At 38.9% G+C, this 21,528-nt stretch overlaps 1 protein-coding gene across 2 annotated transcripts in view; it reads right to left on the minus strand.

Annotated features, from left to right (window-relative positions):
* Nucleotides 1-654: 654 nt before the first annotated feature.
* nrxn3a (neurexin 3a) overlaps nt 655-21,528 on the minus strand; it is a 177,530-nt gene continuing 156,656 nt past the window's right edge. The window contains exons 21-23 of one of the 2 annotated variants that reach the window (XM_008291066.1): nt 15,546-15,853; nt 13,691-13,778; nt 655-959 (exon numbers count right to left, since the gene is read on the minus strand). In XM_008291066.1, the coding sequence (XP_008289288.1) occupies nt 655-959; nt 13,691-13,778; nt 15,546-15,853 (701 nt within the window). The remainder of the gene's footprint in view (nt 960-13,690; nt 13,779-15,545; nt 15,854-21,528) is intronic. The other variant, XM_008291068.1, reaches the window with a different exon arrangement.

Consider the following 21,528-nt stretch of genomic DNA (forward strand, 5'->3'; position numbering starts at 1 on the left):
ATTGTGGTGAATAAGATGCCAGAGCAAACCGATGTTATGAGATCTGCCCTTGGCAATTTGCTCACTTGGTTTCATTTTATACACAGAAATAGTTTTCTTTTCTTGCTGTTCTTTTTGTCATTTTTTTTTCTTTTGCTTAAAGCAAAAATACACCACACTTATATTATTTATAAACCATAAAAATTTGTAATATTTTGATACAAGAGTCCTTTTTACTTTTACAATGATTGTGTGCCTGACCCCTCTTGTTAAGCACTACATGTTGCTTACATGCTGAAAATGTATAAGATTATGAGCCTTTTGTAATTAACAATTTCACAAAAAAATTGTTTAATGCCAAGGATCACAGAGTTCTAAAAGTCACTTAGGAGAATGATGCTGTGAAATATTTCTATACTGATAATGTCTCTGACCAGATAGAAGAGTAAGGTCTCTAAAGTTGCTATTTAACCTTGTCATTAAGCATATGCTTAATAGTAAGTGTGCTTTATGTTACAGTACATATCATCAGTTCAACTACTCAGCACAGTATAGGATTATTCAAGTTCCATGTTATACCATCATTTGTCATAGCTCCTCACAAGGAAACTGGTAGGTAAATGGTCTCTTAGTGCTTTCTTTCTTTACTCTCACGTGTTCACGAAAGTCTCACAGTCACACATAATACTCCTTATCCTTATTTTTCTGTCTCTTGTTGCTGCCTTTCAAGCTCTGCTGTTTGTCCTTCATGACAGCGCCATTGCTCTGCACAGCTGAGTTGGTTATGTAGTTCCTGCTCTCGTCCACCTGGTAGGAGCCTTCATCCCTGTTCCTGTACTTATACATGGCATACAGAAGGATGAGGATGCACAGGGCAGCGGCCGCCACTATTCCGATGACCATCCCGGTGGTGCTGCTAGATTCACGGACCACTTCCGAGGGCCCTGGAACTCGCCTGACGCCTGGCTCTGTGGGGAGTGCTGTGGGTATATTACGGAACATTGGGGAGGTTATTAATGGGCCCCTCAGCTTGGTGCTGTCTACCTCAAAGGATGTGGGCAATGGAAGCAACACTAGGTCGGGCTGGGGTTTTAGCTCGCGGTTATTCATTTTGCCAGCCGGCTGTTTGGCCGGAGCATTGTGGAGGGTTGCGGTGGAGGCAGAGGTGGTGGTGGTGCGGCTCTGGTCGGCGGTTAGTGGTATGGCGGTAGTGGTAGTCCTACTGCGTCTGGAGATGGAAGGTTTGTTAGGTATAAAAGTCTTGGGTGCGTTTGCTTTGTAGTCACCTTGAAAGCCTGACGTGGACAAGGTCTTATCTGTTACCAAGGAGAAGGTCGAGTAAAAATCTTCATCATCAGTAGGGGGCAGGTTAGACTTGAACGCTTTCCCAGAGCCATACCCCGATATCACCAAGCCATCATCATCACAATCATCGCTGCCTCGGTCCGACAAGCAAGGTACCCCCGCCTCAGTGGCCTTGGACAGGGACTCTTTGGTGGTCTCAATAATGGTGAGGAGTGGGTGGTGGGTTGAGGGAGTGGGAATGAAGGGTGCACGAGGAGCTACAGAGGGGTGCGCTAATGGATCCTCAAGTACTCTGATGACTAACTCAGCTCCTGGGTTGGAGACAGACAGGTAGTCACATTAGACGACAACATAAGTGTTTTATGAAGCATACAAAATCTAACACACCTAGACAGAAAAACACAACAGGCAGCGACTAAACCCAAATCTGTGAACATTGACATGGTACGTCAACCATTGCCCAATTTTGCCATTTTGAAATCTGCCATATTTGTGTTTAAATCCTTGTATTAGTTCTAAAAGGCTTAAGAGGTGTGCAAGGATGAGCCGGAAAGATCAAGCAATTCTGAATTTAATTGCGCTCGCTCTAGTTAAATGCACTTCATTCTTTGTCGGTCATATTTAATGAACTTCGTGACAATCTGTGAATGCAAACTTATATATTTAATGAAATAAATACAAATGAGTGAAACTGTATTTTGCAGGGTAGGAACAGTCATAAGATAATGTTTTGGCAGAACAATATTTTTTCCTTGAAAAGTGTAAGTTAGTATTTAGAAAAACTATCAATAGCTGCACATGCAGTAACAATAAAAACTAGAGTGGCTCTCTGATCGTCTTAAACCTCTTGCTTTTTTATGGCAATACAAAAAACTGCAGTCATAGTTCTACAGACATTTCTCTGGTGCAGAGCTGAACTGTGTAGATTGATCTGTTGAGAAAAAAAAAAAAAAAAAAAAACTTTCATTCCTGAGTTGGATGCAAATCACAGATTTCTTTACATCCAGAGAAAAAAGTTTTGAATCTAATCCTAAAGTGGACACACATACCAGGTAACGTATCAAAACAGAAAAAAAAAACAACTGTATGTTGTAATCTTACATTTATATATGTGTGCGTATTAGTTTAGCTATTTGTTTGTCCATGTGAACATTTCTAGTTTTTAATTTATACATGCTGTATCCAGAAGAGTGAATCAAATTAGTCCTGATTTTATGAATGAGGCCAAGTGCTAGGTCATGTATTACAACCAAGGCATCGCACATGGATAAAGATGGACTAGATAGGCTTTCTCACATGATTGGTAACACTGGTCATCAAACTATAATGATTGCATTGGGTCTTGCCTGTCTTATCTGTTGTTTTCTGCATTGTTCTCCTTCTTGACAGGGTTGTTAAATGACCCATTCAGTTCTCAATCAATACAATGATTCCATCACAAAAGCAGCTCTGATACCAGGAAAAAGTTGTTTAACTATAACTGTTTTGTTGAATTCATACCAGGTCAATGGCAGAGCAAAGCCACCTGAATGCTCACCCTCAGTAAAATTCTGGGATGGATAAAAGTTGTCATAACACATCTTTCATCCAGTGTGTGTTGGGCAGCTTCATGTTGTAGTTTGACTCTTGTGCACCAGAAGAACAGAAGACCAGGTCTCCTACCAGATCAGTTTAAATACGGACGTGCCTTCAATTTATTAGTTTTCTTCTTAAACACAGTTAAACCAAAAAGATAAAGTCAGAACAACTTCTTCCAAATGTAAATGATGTCTAAAATCAGTCAGAATGGGAAGTTACTAGTTTACCGTATCGCCTTCCCTTCAGGAGCTAACAGTAAGGTTTACTAGAGGTGTGTTTAATACACTTCATCTTGGGAATTCCATTTAACATTCTTGATAAATATGACTACAAAGCAAAATGCTCCTCAAGTTTTCAGCTGTGTAGTTCTTAGGAAAGGTATTTGTCACTGAAAATGCTATTAGTAAAACTCCTGTAAGCAATACAACAGTTTCTATCTTCGGTGGAAGGCCTGACATACATGTCTAACAAGTACAGTAGTTCTTCCACACTGTCGACTGAATACTTGTGTCTCATTGTCTTTTTTGAACAAGACATAACGTGGTGGTCTGTGTAGCACTTTGCAGTTTTTTGTTATACTACATGTTAGACATCAATAGAATGTATGGAGTATATATTGTCTATGAAATAGTGATAACAATGTTGTTTTTATTTTCATCCATTTATTCACCTACAGGCTGTATTTAAAAAAAAAAAAAAAAGTTCTATCTGAACAAAATGACTGTAACCACAATAACAACAGGACAACTGCACGCTCAGGTGTGCTGTATTAGCTGCACTGCCTGGTCTGTGGTTGGCCAATAGTGCACTCTAAAAGATGCAATATGTATACATATATATATTTTTTACATTTTTGTCTTTCAAAAATCCCACCAAAAAAAAAAAAACACCTTGACCTCGCCTTGACTCTGAACTGAACAAAGACCTGCAGTGTTACACAGACCTGTGACTGCTTTAGTTAATTTAGTTTTAAGTCTTAAAAGGGTTTCATTGTTAATCAGCTAATGCACATTAAAGTAAATGTCTTTCTGGTGACAAGAGCAGACACATGTTGAAAGCCAAATTTGAAGAAGAAAACTATGTTCCACTTATTAAGGGTTTGTAATCTTGAGCAGGTATCACTGGAGTGAATATTCAGAGTGACACAGAAAGTATCCACTGCCATCAAGCATGTGCATATGGAGCCTTTGATGCACATCCGATATAAAGCAAACAATTGTGTTACTCACAAATTATCACAAACACCAACACATACATTCACAAGCACACAACTCAAGATTGAACAAAGGCCTTTTATTCCAGAATTTCAAATGATAAAATGCTATTAAAGACTCATTCAGTTGTCACATGTCACAGCTCGGTCAGAGATGCAGTTTGCAAACTTTCAAAAAAAAAAAGTGCTGCTTGTGTTGTTTTGTATTGACAGAGTACATGTAGCATTTTGCAGCAAATGTTCTCAACAACCAGTCAGGTTTGATGGAACAAATCCTAGAATTGATCTTTTGGGACACTACAATGAATGACTTGTTTGTTTAAAGGTTGAGAAACTCTAGCATGTAAAAAAAACCTAAAGAGTTCAGATTATAAGTGAAAAGGAATGATCTCCCTCCACCTCTTCACATATTGCAGGTTACAGCTGATAAGAACTGGTCCCCCAACACAACATCTACTTATATTCATATCCTATATCTTTAAAAAAATAAAGTAAAATCAATGATGAGAAATTACAGAATATGCTACATGTAACAGCAGCCGAGTTGCATTTGCTGTGACATACAGAAGAATAGTCATTTTGAAATGTTCCAATTCTCGCATTTTGCAAACTGCATCCACAAAACACAATTCAAAGAGAGTGAAAACATACATACTGGATATTTTCAACTTACATCAACAAATTGCCCGCATGATTTAGGCATGAAGAAAAGAATTTACAAAGGAAAAGTTGTGTAAGAATGTTGGATAGCCACTTGGTACCGTTAAAGATCATTTTATCCATTGAAGATTGTGTTCTATCTTAAAACATGACGGTACAGGGAGGCAACAACACATACATCCACACCACATAACATAAAAAATAAACACCATAATTCTGTTTTTAATGTTTTGTTTTTTCCTGGTAAATAATTTGTTTATACAAAAAAATGTGTATCTGCATTTTTTCATTGCAAGAGACTTCAATGGTACCTAAAATCTATTCATGTTACAATTTTTGCTTAATTTGTCATTTGTTCTTTAGTGTAGAATGGATGGATGACTTCATATTTTAATATCTCTAAAGACAAGGGAGAAGGTGAAGAAGGGTTGGGACCTATGAACATACTACATAGGAAATGAGGATGATGAGGGTGACAGTGTAAGTCAGTTGCCATGTCCATGTAAAGGCAGTACGAAGCGGTCGGGCGGCATTAGAGCTTTTGGCTGTAAGGAAGGGATGGGGATATACAAACAATGAGCAATATACATGCCCATCTACAGAAAAGAACAGAAGAACTCTAACACTGACATGTCTTACAAACCCTAAACTGCAACTTCTTAGCCATGCAATTCATTTGTTTTTTTCTTACAGTCAAAATATTATTCAGCAAAGATTAATTTGTTTTGTCAAAATAGATTTTTTTTAAAGATCTGAAAAATGGAAGATATATGAAAAGTAGATCTGGAACTGCTTCACCTGCTAATTTGTGGGCTTTTACATGTGTTTTTAAAAAATATATCCTGAAGTTGAGTTAGTCGTGTTGCTTTGAGTGGTGCTTTGTTAGTTTCATATTTGCCAGGTCAGCATATTGTTGGAAATAAAACACACAAGCTAGTCACTGAAGGAGTTCCAAATCCCAAAAAGTCAAATTATATCAAAAATATTTCACACTGTGATTTAGATATTTTCTGATTTACAAAAAAAGGAAAAAAAGCATACTTATAATAAGCCCAAAAAACATAATCAGAACCAAAATGTCAGTGATCAGTTATATAACTACAAAAATATGACCAGTTAAAACTACCAAATGAAAAATGTTAAGATGAAAGAACAAAGCCATTTAAAATTTTGCACACACTACAACCAGATGCACACAATAGAAAACAGACACCGTTGAGAGAGGCACTCGACTGGAAGACGGGCTCCTCTCTCATGTGCTTCCTGATGACAAATCTATCTGTAATGTTAGTCTTTAAACATGAACCGGCCGTGCAGTCTGGGTGTACATCAGAGAGAGACGGTACTGGCTGAGAATGGGTTATTATTATTATTTGGTTTTGTTTTAGTTGTACTGCAGGATGTTGATGCATGCTTAAAGTAAGTTGCATTTAGGGAAAGTAGAAAAGAAACAACACAGCAAACTGGGCGCAGGTAGGACTGACCGATGTTAGAAAAATAGGAGACGGACACTGTGTCCCAATCCCATACACAGACAATAGTTCATCAACTTAATGTGGCACTTTGTGTTAGCGAGAAACAGCATGTGATGCTCATGATGCAACATGTGCAGTGTGACACACAGCAGTCGGTCGGCAGCTTTGTAAAGCCACAGGAAATTCTCCACTGTTCCTGCTGTGCGTTGCACTGTGGCACAGTCGTATCCCTTAGCAGCAGACAACAAATGTCAAGAGTCAGTATGCAAACTGACACGTTTAAGTCGATTTAATTTTGTCACTGTTCCAGTGTAAACACCCCAACGTCACCCCCCTCCCATAACAAGTGGGTTCAGATTAGTATGCAGTATGCAATTGGGACACAGCTCAAGTTTAACTGATAGTCGTGGGGAAGAGAAACAAAAGAAAAACATAAAACATATATTCATAATGTTGTACAAAACGTGAAATGTATTTTTTTTTTTTCAGAATTCAAATATGATACTGAGTCAAAAGACAGGCCTAAAGCTGATATCCAGTGCATGTTATTGCCCTGTGCAGTGGTGGAAGGTGCGCTCCAGACATGGCAGTTGGAAGTTTGGGTGAAAGCTTGCAGTTTATCTAAACCACCCCGCAAATAAAACTAGTAACGCTAAAGGAATGTAAGCTGAAAAAAAAGCATGAAAATACTATTGTGTCACAGGTATGGCCTCATGAACCAGAGGGTAACCAAGCAGCAGTAGTAATCTATAGTGGCAGTTTAGGTCAGATCACTGATGTAGCACCAGGCCTCAGGGTTAAAAAAAGAAAAGAAACAGAAAAAAAGCCGTGGCTATGATCAGCTGTGCTTGAACTGTGGTAGGGTTTGTGGGCTGTCAGAATGCCGTCTAAGCTCCCATTAGAGGGAGATTAAAACACCTCACTGACCAAGAGCCAAGAGTAACAGTCAAAGCCAAACTTGATGTCACACACGATACTTGACTTTGGCCAGCAGTGAAAAAGTGCTACTTCCTCCACAGGGTGTAAGATGTCCTCTGTTAGAATACCTGCAGCTGTTACCACACTATACCAGTTCCCAGTGTTCTTTCCTGGCAACACATCTGCACTAATGAGGAGAACCAATGTACCACCAGAACCACAGTAAACCAGTCTGACTGCAGCAGCTCTCCTGGAGAGGACCAGTAGCCAAACAAACAAACCTGGTGTGAAAACAGGGCCAAACACACCTGCAGTTTGTATGTTACACTAGAACTCCACCACTCACAAGGATAAATGAACGTTTAGTGAAGTAGAAAAAATACTACGGATACCAGCTTTAAACCCGCGGTGTCTTCTGACATATGATTCAATATTTTGTCTACATGTTTTATTTCTCCATGTAGGTAAAAATGTAAATAGAGAGGAATTCCATAAGATGGCACATCTCTGACTAGTCAAAGCTCAAGTGAAAATTAACACAGACTGGTGGTAGCAGGAAGCAAATATATATCAGTAGATGTACTACAGCCATGTGACATGCATGATTTGTCATTTTGTTCATTTCAGATGCTATATACGGTCTTTAAAAAAAAAAAAAAAGTCTGTTTGTAGTTTGAAACACTTTTCTGAATTTCTGTGAAACCCCAAGTAAACCTGGTTCAGAAACAATTTTAATGCGATTTACAAACTCTTTTCCTAATATATGATATATAAAATGAACCTATTTTCAAAATAAAATTACATTTTAGCACCTTTTTACACACTAATTTAAATGTGATTATTTATTTATTTTACGTATTGCTTTTATTCTTATCAGTGCTTCATCTGCTAGTATTTATTTATTTATTTAAATATATTGTGATGACGTCTTAATGACCCACTCTGGTAAAAGGCTTTTTTTCCCTTTTTTTCTTTTTTTAACTTCAACATGTCTATTGGGTGTTTTGAGTAAAATAAGAAATTAACGCAATGGCTGAGTCGTTCCACCTTGAAACTCACTAATGACTGTGAGAGTCAGTGTGTTCATTGGTTCATATGTACGGGGGGCAAAGAAAAATCCCATCTTTGAGCATAAGACAGCTGTCTTGTTAACAAAACAATTAATAATGCAGAAGTCAACCAGTAAAGCTGTATGTCACAATGATACCAAACAAAACACAGAAAAGTTTTTCATCACAAAAAAGTTATTTTTGCTGAACTTTCATGACTGAGCAGATATAGTAAAAAAAAAAAAAACAACTACATAGCTTAATCCAAGTAGAAGAAATAAAATGATTCTCAAAAAATAGCAAGACAATCCATTTAATCTTCCCCTTGGTTTGTGTTCCACTGGGAACAAACTGGGCCTTCAAGACCAATATCACAAGCTGGACTGTGCAGAAAGTTCAAGTGTGAGTGTTTACAGTAACATCTTAAGAGTTTACCTCGAACCATCCAGTAAGTATATGAATTTAATAAGTGTAATAGAGAGAGAGAGAGAGAGAGAGGGAGAGAGAGAGAGAGCGAGAGAGAGGGAGAGGGAGAAGAATAGCAATATTTTCGTTTTTTACGGTACAACTTATCATAACTGCTCAATCAGTTATAAAAGTCCTGCGGAAATAACTGTTTTCATATTTGTGACCGATATTTCATATAAAAGTATTGTACATGTTTTGTTTAGTGTCATTGTGACATGCAGCTACATATAGTTCAGAAAATATCTGTACTTGGCTTCTGCATGATCTGTCTTTCAAGTGTGCTCAAAAATAAAACTTTTCACCTTGACACCAGACATTTTAATTCAAACACAGCCTCAAATATTAATGCCCAAGAAAATGTGCAGAAAGTGGACCAACAACAGATTTGAAAAAATATATCTCAGAAAGTATCTGATGTATGAAGCTAAAATTCCACAGATACCACTCTAAATATTCATAACACGTTTCAAGCAAATCAGAGATGGTCAAGCAGAAGGAGCCTTATTTTAATCATAATGGAATAGCATCTGTGTGATACTACAGTGTCCAAACGCTCAACATTTAGAACACTCGCTGGTCTCGCAGGTCATAATCTGAGAGTCTTACATTGTGTCTACATGGAAGTGGTTGTGGCAGCTGGATTGAAAAATAAAAGCGGATCCGTTCTGTCAGAGGAGTGTGACACCTTCAGTGTAGAACAGTGATCGACCAGCACCGGCACTGCTCAGCTGAAGTGTAAAAGTTCTTCTTTAAAGTCCCTGGAAGGCAAGTTTTATGGTGATTCAAGCAGGCTTGGTGATGATGTGTGAGGACTTGAGTGACTGACAGGTGGCCCAAGAAGCAATTGAGGGAGGAAGTGTAGAGTTCTGGTGGAACAGCTGGCCTGAAGATGATCCCTACTGAAGGACAAGGGAAAGGCAACACAGAGGTTGGTTCAGGAGGAAGTGAGGTCAGTGCTAGTACAGTTGTGGGTATGAACCAGCAGGGAGCCTGAATAAAATGGGAGCAGGCCATGGGTTGGAAAATCCCTCGGGCAGATGTCTGGCAGCCCCATCCTGTTCCTGAAGCAGACAGTGTATGATGTCTTTCCCAGTCCCCTACGTCTCCCTGAACTGTGCCAGAAGGAGGAGCAAATCTTAAGCTGATGATTGAAAGTCCTGGAGCAGGGCCACTACACCTGGCACCGCAACCGAGGGCTGAACCCAACTACAGAAGCCATCAGAATCAACAGCTGCAGACAAGTCCACCCTCCACACAGAGGATCACCTTTGTGAAACAAGGTGAATGGCCACGTGCAGGACCAGAGTGCCTTTGGGCGTGCTGGCAACACCACAAGCTTAGCAGTTATCTGTAGACCTGGAGGGCCCTTTGAAGTTCCCACAGCAGATTGTTAAACCACCAAGAACATCACCATGGTGGACCCGACAGTCCACAGGAGGATTGCAAAAAAGAAGTGCATGAGAAGAGGAACATTTGAAGGATGGTTATCGACTGCAAGAAGCAGGACTAGAAGACAGCATACATGCTCACTGAGGTTGAACTGAAAGGAGTCGAGTCATCAAGAACATGAGCAAGGCAGCAGAAAGATCCTCAAGCTGGTTCTTGGTGTGGAGAGGAGACGCATGAGGAGAGGTAAAGGCTATCTGAGCACATTGTTTTCCACAAGCAAAGGAATCTTTGCAGTATATCACATCTTAATTACATACATTAAAACAATAGTTACTTATATTTGCTCTCACATCTGTAACAGACTCAACATTTAATGCAACAACAAAGAAAATTAGCCATCTTTGTTTTGGGCCCATCTGCCTTCGCCACATCATTTTTCAGATTTAGGGCAAGACTATCCAAAGAGCTTCAACAGAAGGCAACGGAACGCTTCATCCAAGATGCATCAAAGCCTCTTAGTTAAGAGGTGAAATGTCTTCAAGTCCAGTTGCTTCTAATGAAATTGTTAGGATTACCTCAACCTGGATAACTGGGAATCTACAAAGACATAGAGGCCAAGACTATACCTTCACTTCTTAGGCTTTGAGTCAAGGGCCAGCGCTCCATCATTTCCTTCATCACCCAATAATTTCAATAATTTTCCAGGCCTGGATAATTAAAGTATTTTTCTATTCTATTCTATTCTCATCTATTTTCAGCACGGGCCAAAGATACTGTGTCTCCTCTGATACTTGCACTCTTTGAATGCTGTGGTAAAGTTGAGTTTCACACCTTCCCAAGCGACTCCTGTGATACTGTTTTCACTGTGTGGTGAGACATCTGTATGATTTTTAGGATTTTGTGTTTGCGTAATGCCAGCTAAAGTTCTGAATTGTGAGGAAAAGACTAAGAACTAAAAAATGGAGTGGGTCTATTAGACGTTTACTCGACAACCATCTCATCATTAATTAGCAGGTTTGTATTGTGAGAGTGACAGTGACAGCTTACAGAAGGTAAATTTATCATTTGTGGTAAATGATTGAATTGTTTATTATTTGTTCTGGGGTGTAGTTCATCATTTTTGATGAGCAAAAATATCTATGACCTCAAATAAAAAAAGAAACCTAGAACCTGGTTACTTGCTCAGTAAATATGGAATAGTTTACAATATAAATCATTTAAGAACCCTTTTTAATTGCCATCTTATGAAATTAATTGAACGGAAAGGAGAACAAAAGGTCTACAACAGAGAACAGAATCACTTGATAACTTCTCCAGACAAACCAGACAGACAACAGCCACACTGACAAAATAAAGACAGTGTGGGGTAAGATAGACGACATTTGATGACGCTGCGACCGCAAAAATGGCTTACAACTTTAACACAAATGCAGACAGAACAGTCTAAATGCGGGGGGATGTCAAGGATCAGTCAAAAAGCATGCAAAGAAATGATCAAAGGTCACCCTGAACAGGATGATTTGAAGAGTTTGATATCAATGATTGCTTAAGAAGAAAATTAATGTGGAAAATATCTGAATTTGTGGCAAAAAAAAAAAAAGAAAAAAAAAGAAAAAAATCTTTTTATGCCATCTACTCTAAAATCGATTTGAATGCAGTCAAGCCACAGGGATTAGGAGAAGGGAAACGATAGCAAGACCCAGCAACGAATTGGACCATATTGCAAATTACACATTGAACTTCTGCTGTTCAGGAAGAAGAAGCTGATGGCAAGAATGTTTTTTTTTTTTTCTTTTTTTTTTTTTGCCTTTGTATTAACTCTGTAAAAAGAACAGGGATATTTTCTTTTAAAGCTGCAGGGTACAAAGCAACATGGTACCCCAGAAAATATGTGGAAACAGTTAGCATCCACCAAAATGTCATGCCACACATGATGAGGCCAAAATACAAAAATGCATTTTTGGACAGTTGGCGAATAGACGGGAATGATATCTTGGTAACAAAATTTAGAAAAAAGTCAAAACAACGGGAAATAGCATTGACTTCCAAAAAGAGCAAAGGAAATTGAAAATCAAAGCATGCAGCTGTCAACGTTAAAGTGATGTTAGGGTTAGAATGGTGTGAATTTCTGTGTAAACACATGATTGGATGACTGGGGCCCTGTCTTTGTCTTTCTTCACAAATCCCCATGGATCTCAGGCTTCACAGCACAGTTTTTAACCCATTTCCACAACAATCTTTCACATACTCTTTGAAAAAATTTGGGAATGACCTTCAAAAAGCAGAATAACACTAAAGTCCTCACCAGTCATGCATCTCAGTGTTTATAGAATATTATTCTTTACAGTTAGATTAGGAGTTACTATACAAAACACTTTACTTAAAAAAAAACAACAACTTAATCTTATTTCTACTGCTGAGATTAAGCTAAATGCATCTTGTCTTATGGGATGTCATAGAGTGCAAGTCCCACAAGCTCAGCTTTTTTTTTTTTTTTTTGCAGAATAGCAAACCATCATTTTTCCTCCCTGACATCAATCTGAGCCCCTAACTGTTTTAAAAATAAATGATCTAATATTCTGACAGGAAATTAAAATCCACAAGCTCAGTTTTAAAGATATTTTCTATGTTGTCTTAATGGGCTACAAAACTATACCGTCCTACTAAAACTGAAAACCCTTTCGAAAATAATCTATCATCCACCTTATAAAGGTGTGTAAAAGTTTTATTCTTTGGTATGACACTTGGTATTTGGTACAACTGACTGTTCTTATGCACAAAAATAAAAAGTTGTTAAAACAGGGAAATTCCCAAATTCTTTCAAACTGATTCTCTGAAGTTATCACAACATTTTAGAATTTTTTAATAATTATATACAAAAAAGACAGAATAACAAGTACACCTAAAAGCAAAAGTATGACCCAAAAAAAAGAAAAACCTGTACACAGAAATTCAATGATATCTGTTCTCTATCACATGTACCAACGCAAGCCTCTAAATCTGGAAAAGCACAAATGAAAACAAAAAAAGTAAAAAACAAAACGAAACAACAGTGTAATCTAGGCAACACTCATTTTAGCTGAAAACAAATTTTTAAAAACAAAAAAAAAAAACTGTCAAAATGTATTGTTTCAAAATGAAAATCAGTGGAGCATTGAATGGCAGGAGCGATGGACTCAAACATGACGTGGAACATTTTGCAGCATCAGTGCAGAGAACATGGTTCACCGTCATACAAATGTAGCACACTTATGATGACATGTACTAAGCCCTATTATTCCTTTCAGCAGACAACATTTGTATGTATATTGGTGACCATGTTAACCACTTTGAAAGACCCCATGTGCAAGTGTAGCTCATGATATCAATGGCTTTCTATGGTACTGTTGTCAACTAGCAACAAGCTAAACAAACTATGTATGACTGATGTACACATTCAACAGTTTTCAATTTGACTGTAAACTTTGTATTTGTTAACGCAGCTTTCCTTGGATTGGATTACATGTCGTGCAGTTTGCTACTCTGACTGTTGCTACATTGGCTGTTTTATGAAGTTACACTTTGTCTAACCATGGGGGTGTGATGCTTTGAGGATGCCTTGATCCTCTGATGCCGATGGGTGAATGCACAAAGAAAGCAAGCAAATGCAAACTAACCTAGCCCACCTGCTTGGCTTTCACACTCCTCCAGGTCTTCGTCATCGCTTGAACACTCTGCAGATGACACCATGTCCTCTCCTGTATGCTTCACGGGCAGAACGGTGGTCATCAGAAGTCAAACACAAACAACAAGAAACACAGAAGACACACAAGGACAGGGGGAAGATACACAAATCAAGTTAGAAAGTGAACATTATTAACCACTGAAACACTAGTTTGACGAAAATATCTTAACTCAGGGTTCATTGTTTTTCAGAACTGAGTTTTTTTACACAGTTTCCCTCAGTTGATGTGAGATGGCTTAGTTGTCACAGAGATTGATCAGCTGCTGGGGAATTTTACTAGTCATATGGGAGGAGATGGAAACCTCTGTCTGCGGTCTGAGATGATCCCTGGTGTCAGGTGTGAATGTCCTCAGTGATCTTTCTCCAGGTGGATGACCCCTGAGCTCTGGATGCTGTGAGTGGTTTTGGTCTGATGGTCACAGACAGCACATGTCTGTTTTCGGTGTTTGTGTCTTTTTTTCCCCCAGCTTCCAAGCAAAAAGAAAAGAAAACAGAATAAAAAAGAAATTGTTGTTGAACTAAAAAGAAAAAAAGAGGCTGCAAGTTGTAGAGAAAGTTTTTCTGATTGTCTTTAGGCTGTTGAATGGTTTGTGATAAGTGATGACTTCTTGTTAAGATCCTGTAAGTCATGCAAGTCTCACAACAATGTAGCAGTGTCCAATAAATCAGAATCTCAGCAGGTCTATTTGTCACCTCGACCTTTAGTCCGTCCCTTTCTCTGTTGTTCTAAGATGTTGTGCTCTGGGAAGACGGGTCGTCACCACTTAGCTTTTATATTACAAGTTCAACTGTGTCTAAAAGCCTAATTGGACCTTGAGTTAAGACTTTTTGTCAACAAACATGATAAGTAAAAGGCAAGGCATGACAAACAAAATCTGAGCAGTTCTACCGACTCGTCATTCTCAGAGTGTGGATTGTCAAAGCAGTTAGCGTCTCAGAGGTATGCACAAGATGTCCTTTCTTGTTGGGGTAAAATACACTCCTTTACAACATTAACCACATGTTACAAGACTAACTTCTTGTCTGAAAATCAGTGACAGTGATGAAAACAGCAGAGAACCTATCACCAATGCTTACAGCTTTCACTGAACTACCCTGTGCATTCAAAGATTACCCACCGCATTCACATACAACACCAAGGGGTCCTGACAACGGGGTTGCATGTAACATGGGGGGAGTAAGACTTGGTTCATTCTACCAAAGCATGACTTTTCTGCAACTGCCGAACAACAAAAGACTTTTAATGTGAAACAGCAGCATTTTCAGTTGTCATTAGCAACGAACACAAATCAAAGACACCTCAAGAGGATCTGCAACAGCAATTAGGCTGATATCTCAAAGTACCTTATGCAGACTGTCACTCCCAAGTATGTCATTCAGTACACAGTAGAATCTACCCACCCATGCCTTTTTTTTTTCCACAGTCAGAAGATAGCGGCCATCACCACAATTTAAGGACAGGTACGTATTTTTTAAGTTTGTCTGAAAATAGCAGGGACATATGGTGCCCATGTGTACACTGAACCAGTTTTGTAATTCTTCTGGTCTTACTGGCATCAAAAGATTTTTTCTTATCACGCTTCCATTAGAAGAAATGGGAGACAAAGTCCACAGCCCCGAATCTATCTAAAATATTCACATTGCAAAGTTCATCTGAAACCACTATTTTGTCCACCATCTCTTACACTGACACTTCAAGAATGGATTTTAACCACACAGAAACAGAGGAATGTGAATCTAGTCTGTGTGTATTTCCCTGTATATGTTGTTTTGAAGTCTGGCCATACCTGTACAGTTGAGGAGGATCTGTGTTTCCGTGTGGTCGTGGTGGACATCATGGTAGTAGTTTCTATAAAGGTGGTGGACATCTCTGGAGGCATGGCTGTGGTCCTGGCTGAACCTGCCACACTGGGCACATCACCTACCAACCTCACACTGCCATTAATCTTGATGTTAGGGTTGCCCTCAGCAGCCATGTTCAACACCTTAAGGCCATTGTAATAAAGGCCCGACAGTTGACCCTGAAAGGGTCTGCCGCGATCGCTACCACCAATTGCGACCGTTGCTTGAGTGTTGAAAATTGTTAGCTGCCGTCCTGGAGAAGACATCCAGAGTAAGACATTTTCAACAGGGAAAAGCACATTTTATTATAGAGGATACAATAGAAATGAGCACACACCTGCACAATATAACCAAAATATTGAATGTTCCAAAATACAGCAAAACAGCAACGTTACTAATAAAGTAAATAGTCGTGTTTGTTTTGCTGAGGTTGTACTTTGGAGCCCATATATTCAGTGTAGCTAACTGACCTGTTGGCTTTTAATTATACACTGATTCAATTTAAAATGAATATAATGATTAAAAGATACAATTTTGATTCATTTAACATTTCAGTGATATTGCACAGGAAGTTACTCAATTATGTTGAAAGTTTCACTCGACCTTTTAATAGCTGCAGAACTACTTTAAAACGGGAACTTTATGTAACGCGACATAACAACCAGCTCAAGCTGCACTTTACCAGTTTGGTATTTTCCTGACTGTGCCAGTGTGATCGTTTATTGCCAAGTTGTTAGTATTATGGTAGAAACTGGGTCTCAGATGTTGCACTGAGAATAGAAGTCTCCTTCTGGTGCAAAGTGACTCAGCAGTCAATTTGATCATTTTTATATACAAGAGCAATATAAAAACCTGAGGTCATGGAATAATGCCAGTGGTTTTACTCTAGATGCATTTGAATCTGCATCAAAAAAACAACACTTCACAGTTTGCATTAAACAAATGTCGATGATTCTTGCACCACGTATCTACAGCTGGTTAAACTGCAACAAGACAGATGCAGCAGGTTGATAAATCTGCAGCCACAGATCTGTGCTGCACTGAAGGGCAGGACGCTGGAGGGCAGTGCCATCACACAAGGCTCAGCTGTGTTCGCCTTGGTTAAATCAGCAGAAAATGACCTCAAGCTGCTCCAGATTACACCTCCACACACACATCAGACTGGTGGGCTAACAGTTAACGTTGGACACATCAGATTATTTGACACCTTTTCAACTTTTATTTTAACAAGGGAAGTTGTTTCATTCTTTTTTTGTCTTAGCACTGTTTAGTTACATTAGTGATGTAAACATGATTGGCTCAGTGCTGTATAAATATGTGTCATGTTGCCGCCTAAGTGTGTTCATAATTCAGCGCACCACACAAATGACACAACATGTGGGGTTAGCTTTAGAATCCCCAAACAGTCTGAGTAGACTTCTCATTTTGCACTGGTCCTTGTACTATTATACAGTGACTTTTATTATCCATTGATTTATTTTATGATTTATTGGCTAATTTTTATTGCTATTTAGCATCGTAGTAATTTTATTCCATTTTTATTTTTTGCCCACATAAACGTGCATGCATCAGTTTACGTTCATGTTCAGGCTCATACCAAAAATAAATGTTGTAAATACAAAGCATCATTTTGGCATGATAACTTTAAACGTAAGCATTTCAATGTGTATGACTGTGTTATAACATGCATTAATGCAGTATTACAGATATCGTTGTTTTTAAATCATTAAAATCACACAGTTCATTTAGTCCTTAGAGCATGCGTTCCTTCTGGAAGTGAACATGAGCTGTTTCACATTTCATCAGAACAGTGAGGACATAAACATATGTTTATTTGAAATTACCTTTCTCTTGTAGCCATTCTTCTACTGGTCTGGTATATTTGAATGGGATTTTCTTATTGGCCATTTGATAGCGTTCAATGTCGCTGTTCCCTTTAAAGTTTAAGAAGACATTTATAAAGACATTTATTGATCATCAGGATCATGTCACCTGAGAGAAATATCGCTTTCTGACAAACATTTACAAAAGGTTAGATTGAATTTAGTAAAAAAATTACATTTTGATTGCAGGTGTTTTAGTAACAGGATAACTAGGGCTCAAAATCTTTGGTTTTTTGGAAGAAAAACCCATCGAAAAAACGAAAAGCCTTCCTGGCACATTATTGGCTGATTTAAGTATTTCCTCCCTTTTCCTCTTCACTTTGTATAGAGAGTATCCACAGATGTCACATTTAATATGCCACCATGCAGTGGCATACCAAACACTACGACTTCTCTTCATGGTAGGATTATGGTTACTGTATACTCTGACCAAAAATCAGAAATATTTATACAATGTCCACGCTACAATTCCTTCTAACAGTCAGTTTTTTCCCTTTTGTTTCTTCCTATGTCATTTTAATGTAAATAAAATCATCACGTTCCTCCCTGACAGCATCAGCTTCCTCTAAATCTTCATTAAATAGAACATTTACACAGAGAAATACTCAAACAAACTTTTCCTTCCTCAATCATTGATGTGTATTTTTGCACCACTTTCTCCATCAGAAGCACACATGTAGTCTATGTTGCATCGAAACCAAAGACAGTGAGTCATGTTGGGTTTTTTTCTGAGCACGACATCAAATTGAGATTTTCTGGATGCCTTTGCATCAGTTTATATAAATATCACCACCATCCAGCCTAAAGTTTTTGGAACCTTTGAAAACATGAGGATCTGGACTCCAATTGAAAACTATTAGTATGTGTGTGTGCCGACCTGTCCAGGGTGTCCCCTGCCTTCGCCCTGAGTCGGCTGGGATAGGCTCCAGCCCCCCCGCGACCCTAATAAGGATTAAGCGGTGTATAGAAAATGGATGGATGGATGTGTGTGTGTGTGTGTGTTTTCTATGTTGAAAAAAACAATGTCAAATGCTTTTGATTGTGTCCTTGATAGTAACCATGGTGACTACATTTGCAGTGACATCACATGCATACTCTCCTTTATTTACTGCAAACAGCAGTTTTCATTGAACACTGTCATCTCAGTAAAAATCTGTTTTGTTTTGTTGTTCAAATATATTTAAATAAAACTCAGGAAAGGAACCAAAAAGGATGAGCCCTGAGAAAGAAAAAAAACAAAAAACAAAAAGGAAACATTAGTCATAGCAGTTGCCACTGTACTCGCTTTAGTTTGTGTGCATCACAGGATTCAGAATAAACTTTTCTGGACACATCTGAGCTTTGAGTATTGTTGTAATGTGACGGAGGCAAAACACACAATACACAGCACACAAAGGTTTAGTCACATTTTTGTCTACAGTTCACTGGACAGCATGTGCACTTATGGTCCTGATACTGAAAACTACACAGAGGTTTCGAGGAGGCTCTAAAATAAGGATACTTATAAATCTTGCTGAATGGTAAAAGACATGAACGTGTAACTTTAACCAAAGTGCTTTTGGTGACTAAATCTGTTCACAGTCAGCGAAGAAAGCTTTGATAAAAACGAAAAGGTAATGTAAACGACAGACAAAAAGACAAACTTTTTAATAATTACAGTCCTATTTTAAAATGTCATTCAATAGCAAAAGCACAGAGGGGGTCCTAAGTAGTAAAATTACCCCAAAATATCTCTTGTTCAGAAGTTGGTTTACTGTTGCGCTACTGTTGACAGGTATCAGCTTGTATTCTGTCCCATTCATGTCTCTGTCAGATACAAAAAAAGCAAGTTCAGGCAGTCTGGGTCAACACTCACATGACACATTCCTCTCACTGCAACACAAATCCAACACATGTTTGTAATCTTGGAGATGTTCTGAAGGTATCAGTGCTCTGCTTATTCTTTTGCTGCTTGGTTGCACACAGCGCTAACATGAAAGTTATGCCATTGTTCAATTCTGCCACCGCTGATGGCATAATGCAGTAGGGCAAAAGTAAAGAAAGTGGCAAATGTGCTATGACGAGAAGAGATTTATGTTTAGTCAAGGTTTTTTTCTCACTTGATGTGTTTTGCTGGCGAAACTAAATCAATCATCAGTGTTACAAACGTAATATCACACATCATTCACTCATATTAATTAGGTGTATGGTGGAGCCACTGCAGATCACAATAATACAATCTTCTGCATATCTAACCTTTGTTTTATTTATTTTCTGTGAGCCTGCACAGCATACCTGTTGAGTCACAGGGGGAGTTACACAACATGGTACTGAAGGCGCGTCATATTTTTCATTGTTTCACATTCATACGCACACTAACACACCAGTAGCCACAGAGCTGGTGTGCAAGGTGTCATCAAGAGAGAACCGAGGGTTCCGTGTCTTGCCGAAGGACACTTTAGTAGGTGGGGATTAGATGACCAACACTGCAATTAGTGGACAGCATGCTCTGCACAATTTAAAACCAGGAAACAAACATTTTCAAATTGAAAGGCAAACAGTTCATCACCTAAATGAACAGCCAAAACTGCTGAAAATGAGAATGGCAAAGCAATGAAACTAAACCTAAGAACATATTGTTTTACCATAAGAATCAAGAAAGATGGCACACAGCCTGGGAAGGACAAAACTTCTTGCCAGAAATAAAAGCTCAATAGCTGGTTTTGGTCAGAGGATGGCTAATCTGTCCCTGTCCTCACACCAGGGACACATCTGGTGATCTGCATGAACTGGTCCTCTCAGTTTACTCATTCATTTTGGATGAAGCAACAACGACCTTTCCATACAGAGGAGCAGCAGGGCAATACTGAGCAGAAGAACCAGAACATCTCATGTGGGTGACAGTTCCAGACGGTGAGCTGCTGAAGACCAACACAGGGTCACAGAGATATGACAGCGTGAGTGTCCTCCCCTTATCGTTAGTCTTTGAGCACCTTGCTGTTCTACTGCTGCAGCTTGGTGAAGGAGGCTTGCAGTTTCCATCATATCCCCATTTAGGTCAAGCACCTGGAAACACTGCCAAACAGTTGAATACTAGAATGCCCCTTCAATGCAAAAGGCCACAGTGAACTGCACAACATTATACTCAAAGACCCAGCACAGCAGAACAATTTGTCCGTTACACTTGTCTCAAACACACCAGGACTCCAGGGTGCTGATCACCCATTGAAAACTGTTGCACTGAACCCAAGCACTGAAATAAGTGATAGAGTAGGCGGGTGGGCAAGGGCACAAGTGTGGATTCTGTGCTACTAGAGGGCTTTTGTCTGGGACAGGCAAATGATGGAAATCGTCTTGAAGTCTGTACGAGCTCTATTCATTAGAGAGTCTCCTGTAGGGACTGATATGTTCTGTTCGTTTATTTATTTAGTGTTAAGATAAAGGTCTCTGTACCTTCAACATATTTTAATATGAATTAATAAGACTCTGTATCACATCTTCTTCTTCTTCTGCAATTATTATGTACAATACTATTTTCTTCAGTCTGTCATAGACATGGAGGAAATTTCAGTAAACAATTAGGTCTGTTGAAACAAATCAAGAAATTGTCGAATTGCCAGACACATCATTTTCGCTAATGCTGCCAGTTAACAATGAGCAAGTTTCACTGTGCAGAAGCAGAGGCAGCACAGATGCTTAGCGTTTTGGGCTGATACACATGGCTCAAGTGCGACAACGTGTAGTTGTTCCTATTAGATCACTGTTGTACTTTCTGCATCTGCGATTATATGAGGGTCAGTCTGATGTAAATTTTGTGATCTCCAGAAGTCCCCAAGCATCTCTTCCACACATGTCCACCCTAAACTTGTGTCTGTGTGGCAACAATACAAGGGGATGTGTAGATGTAGATGCTGTATTGTAGAGAACAACATCCCCTAAGACTCCAGCAGACTACAAAAGTAGTATAACAACAACCACTACGTGTCCGTGGTGTCTGCAGCTGTCTGTGTGCACAAGGTCTACCAGGACGTATAAGCAAGGCTTTATATATCCAGACGTGTTCACA

Source organism: Stegastes partitus, unplaced genomic scaffold (genome assembly GCF_000690725.1).
Source record: "Stegastes partitus isolate 25-593 unplaced genomic scaffold, Stegastes_partitus-1.0.2 Scaffold713, whole genome shotgun sequence".
Taxonomy (NCBI): domain Eukaryota; kingdom Metazoa; phylum Chordata; class Actinopteri; family Pomacentridae; genus Stegastes; species Stegastes partitus.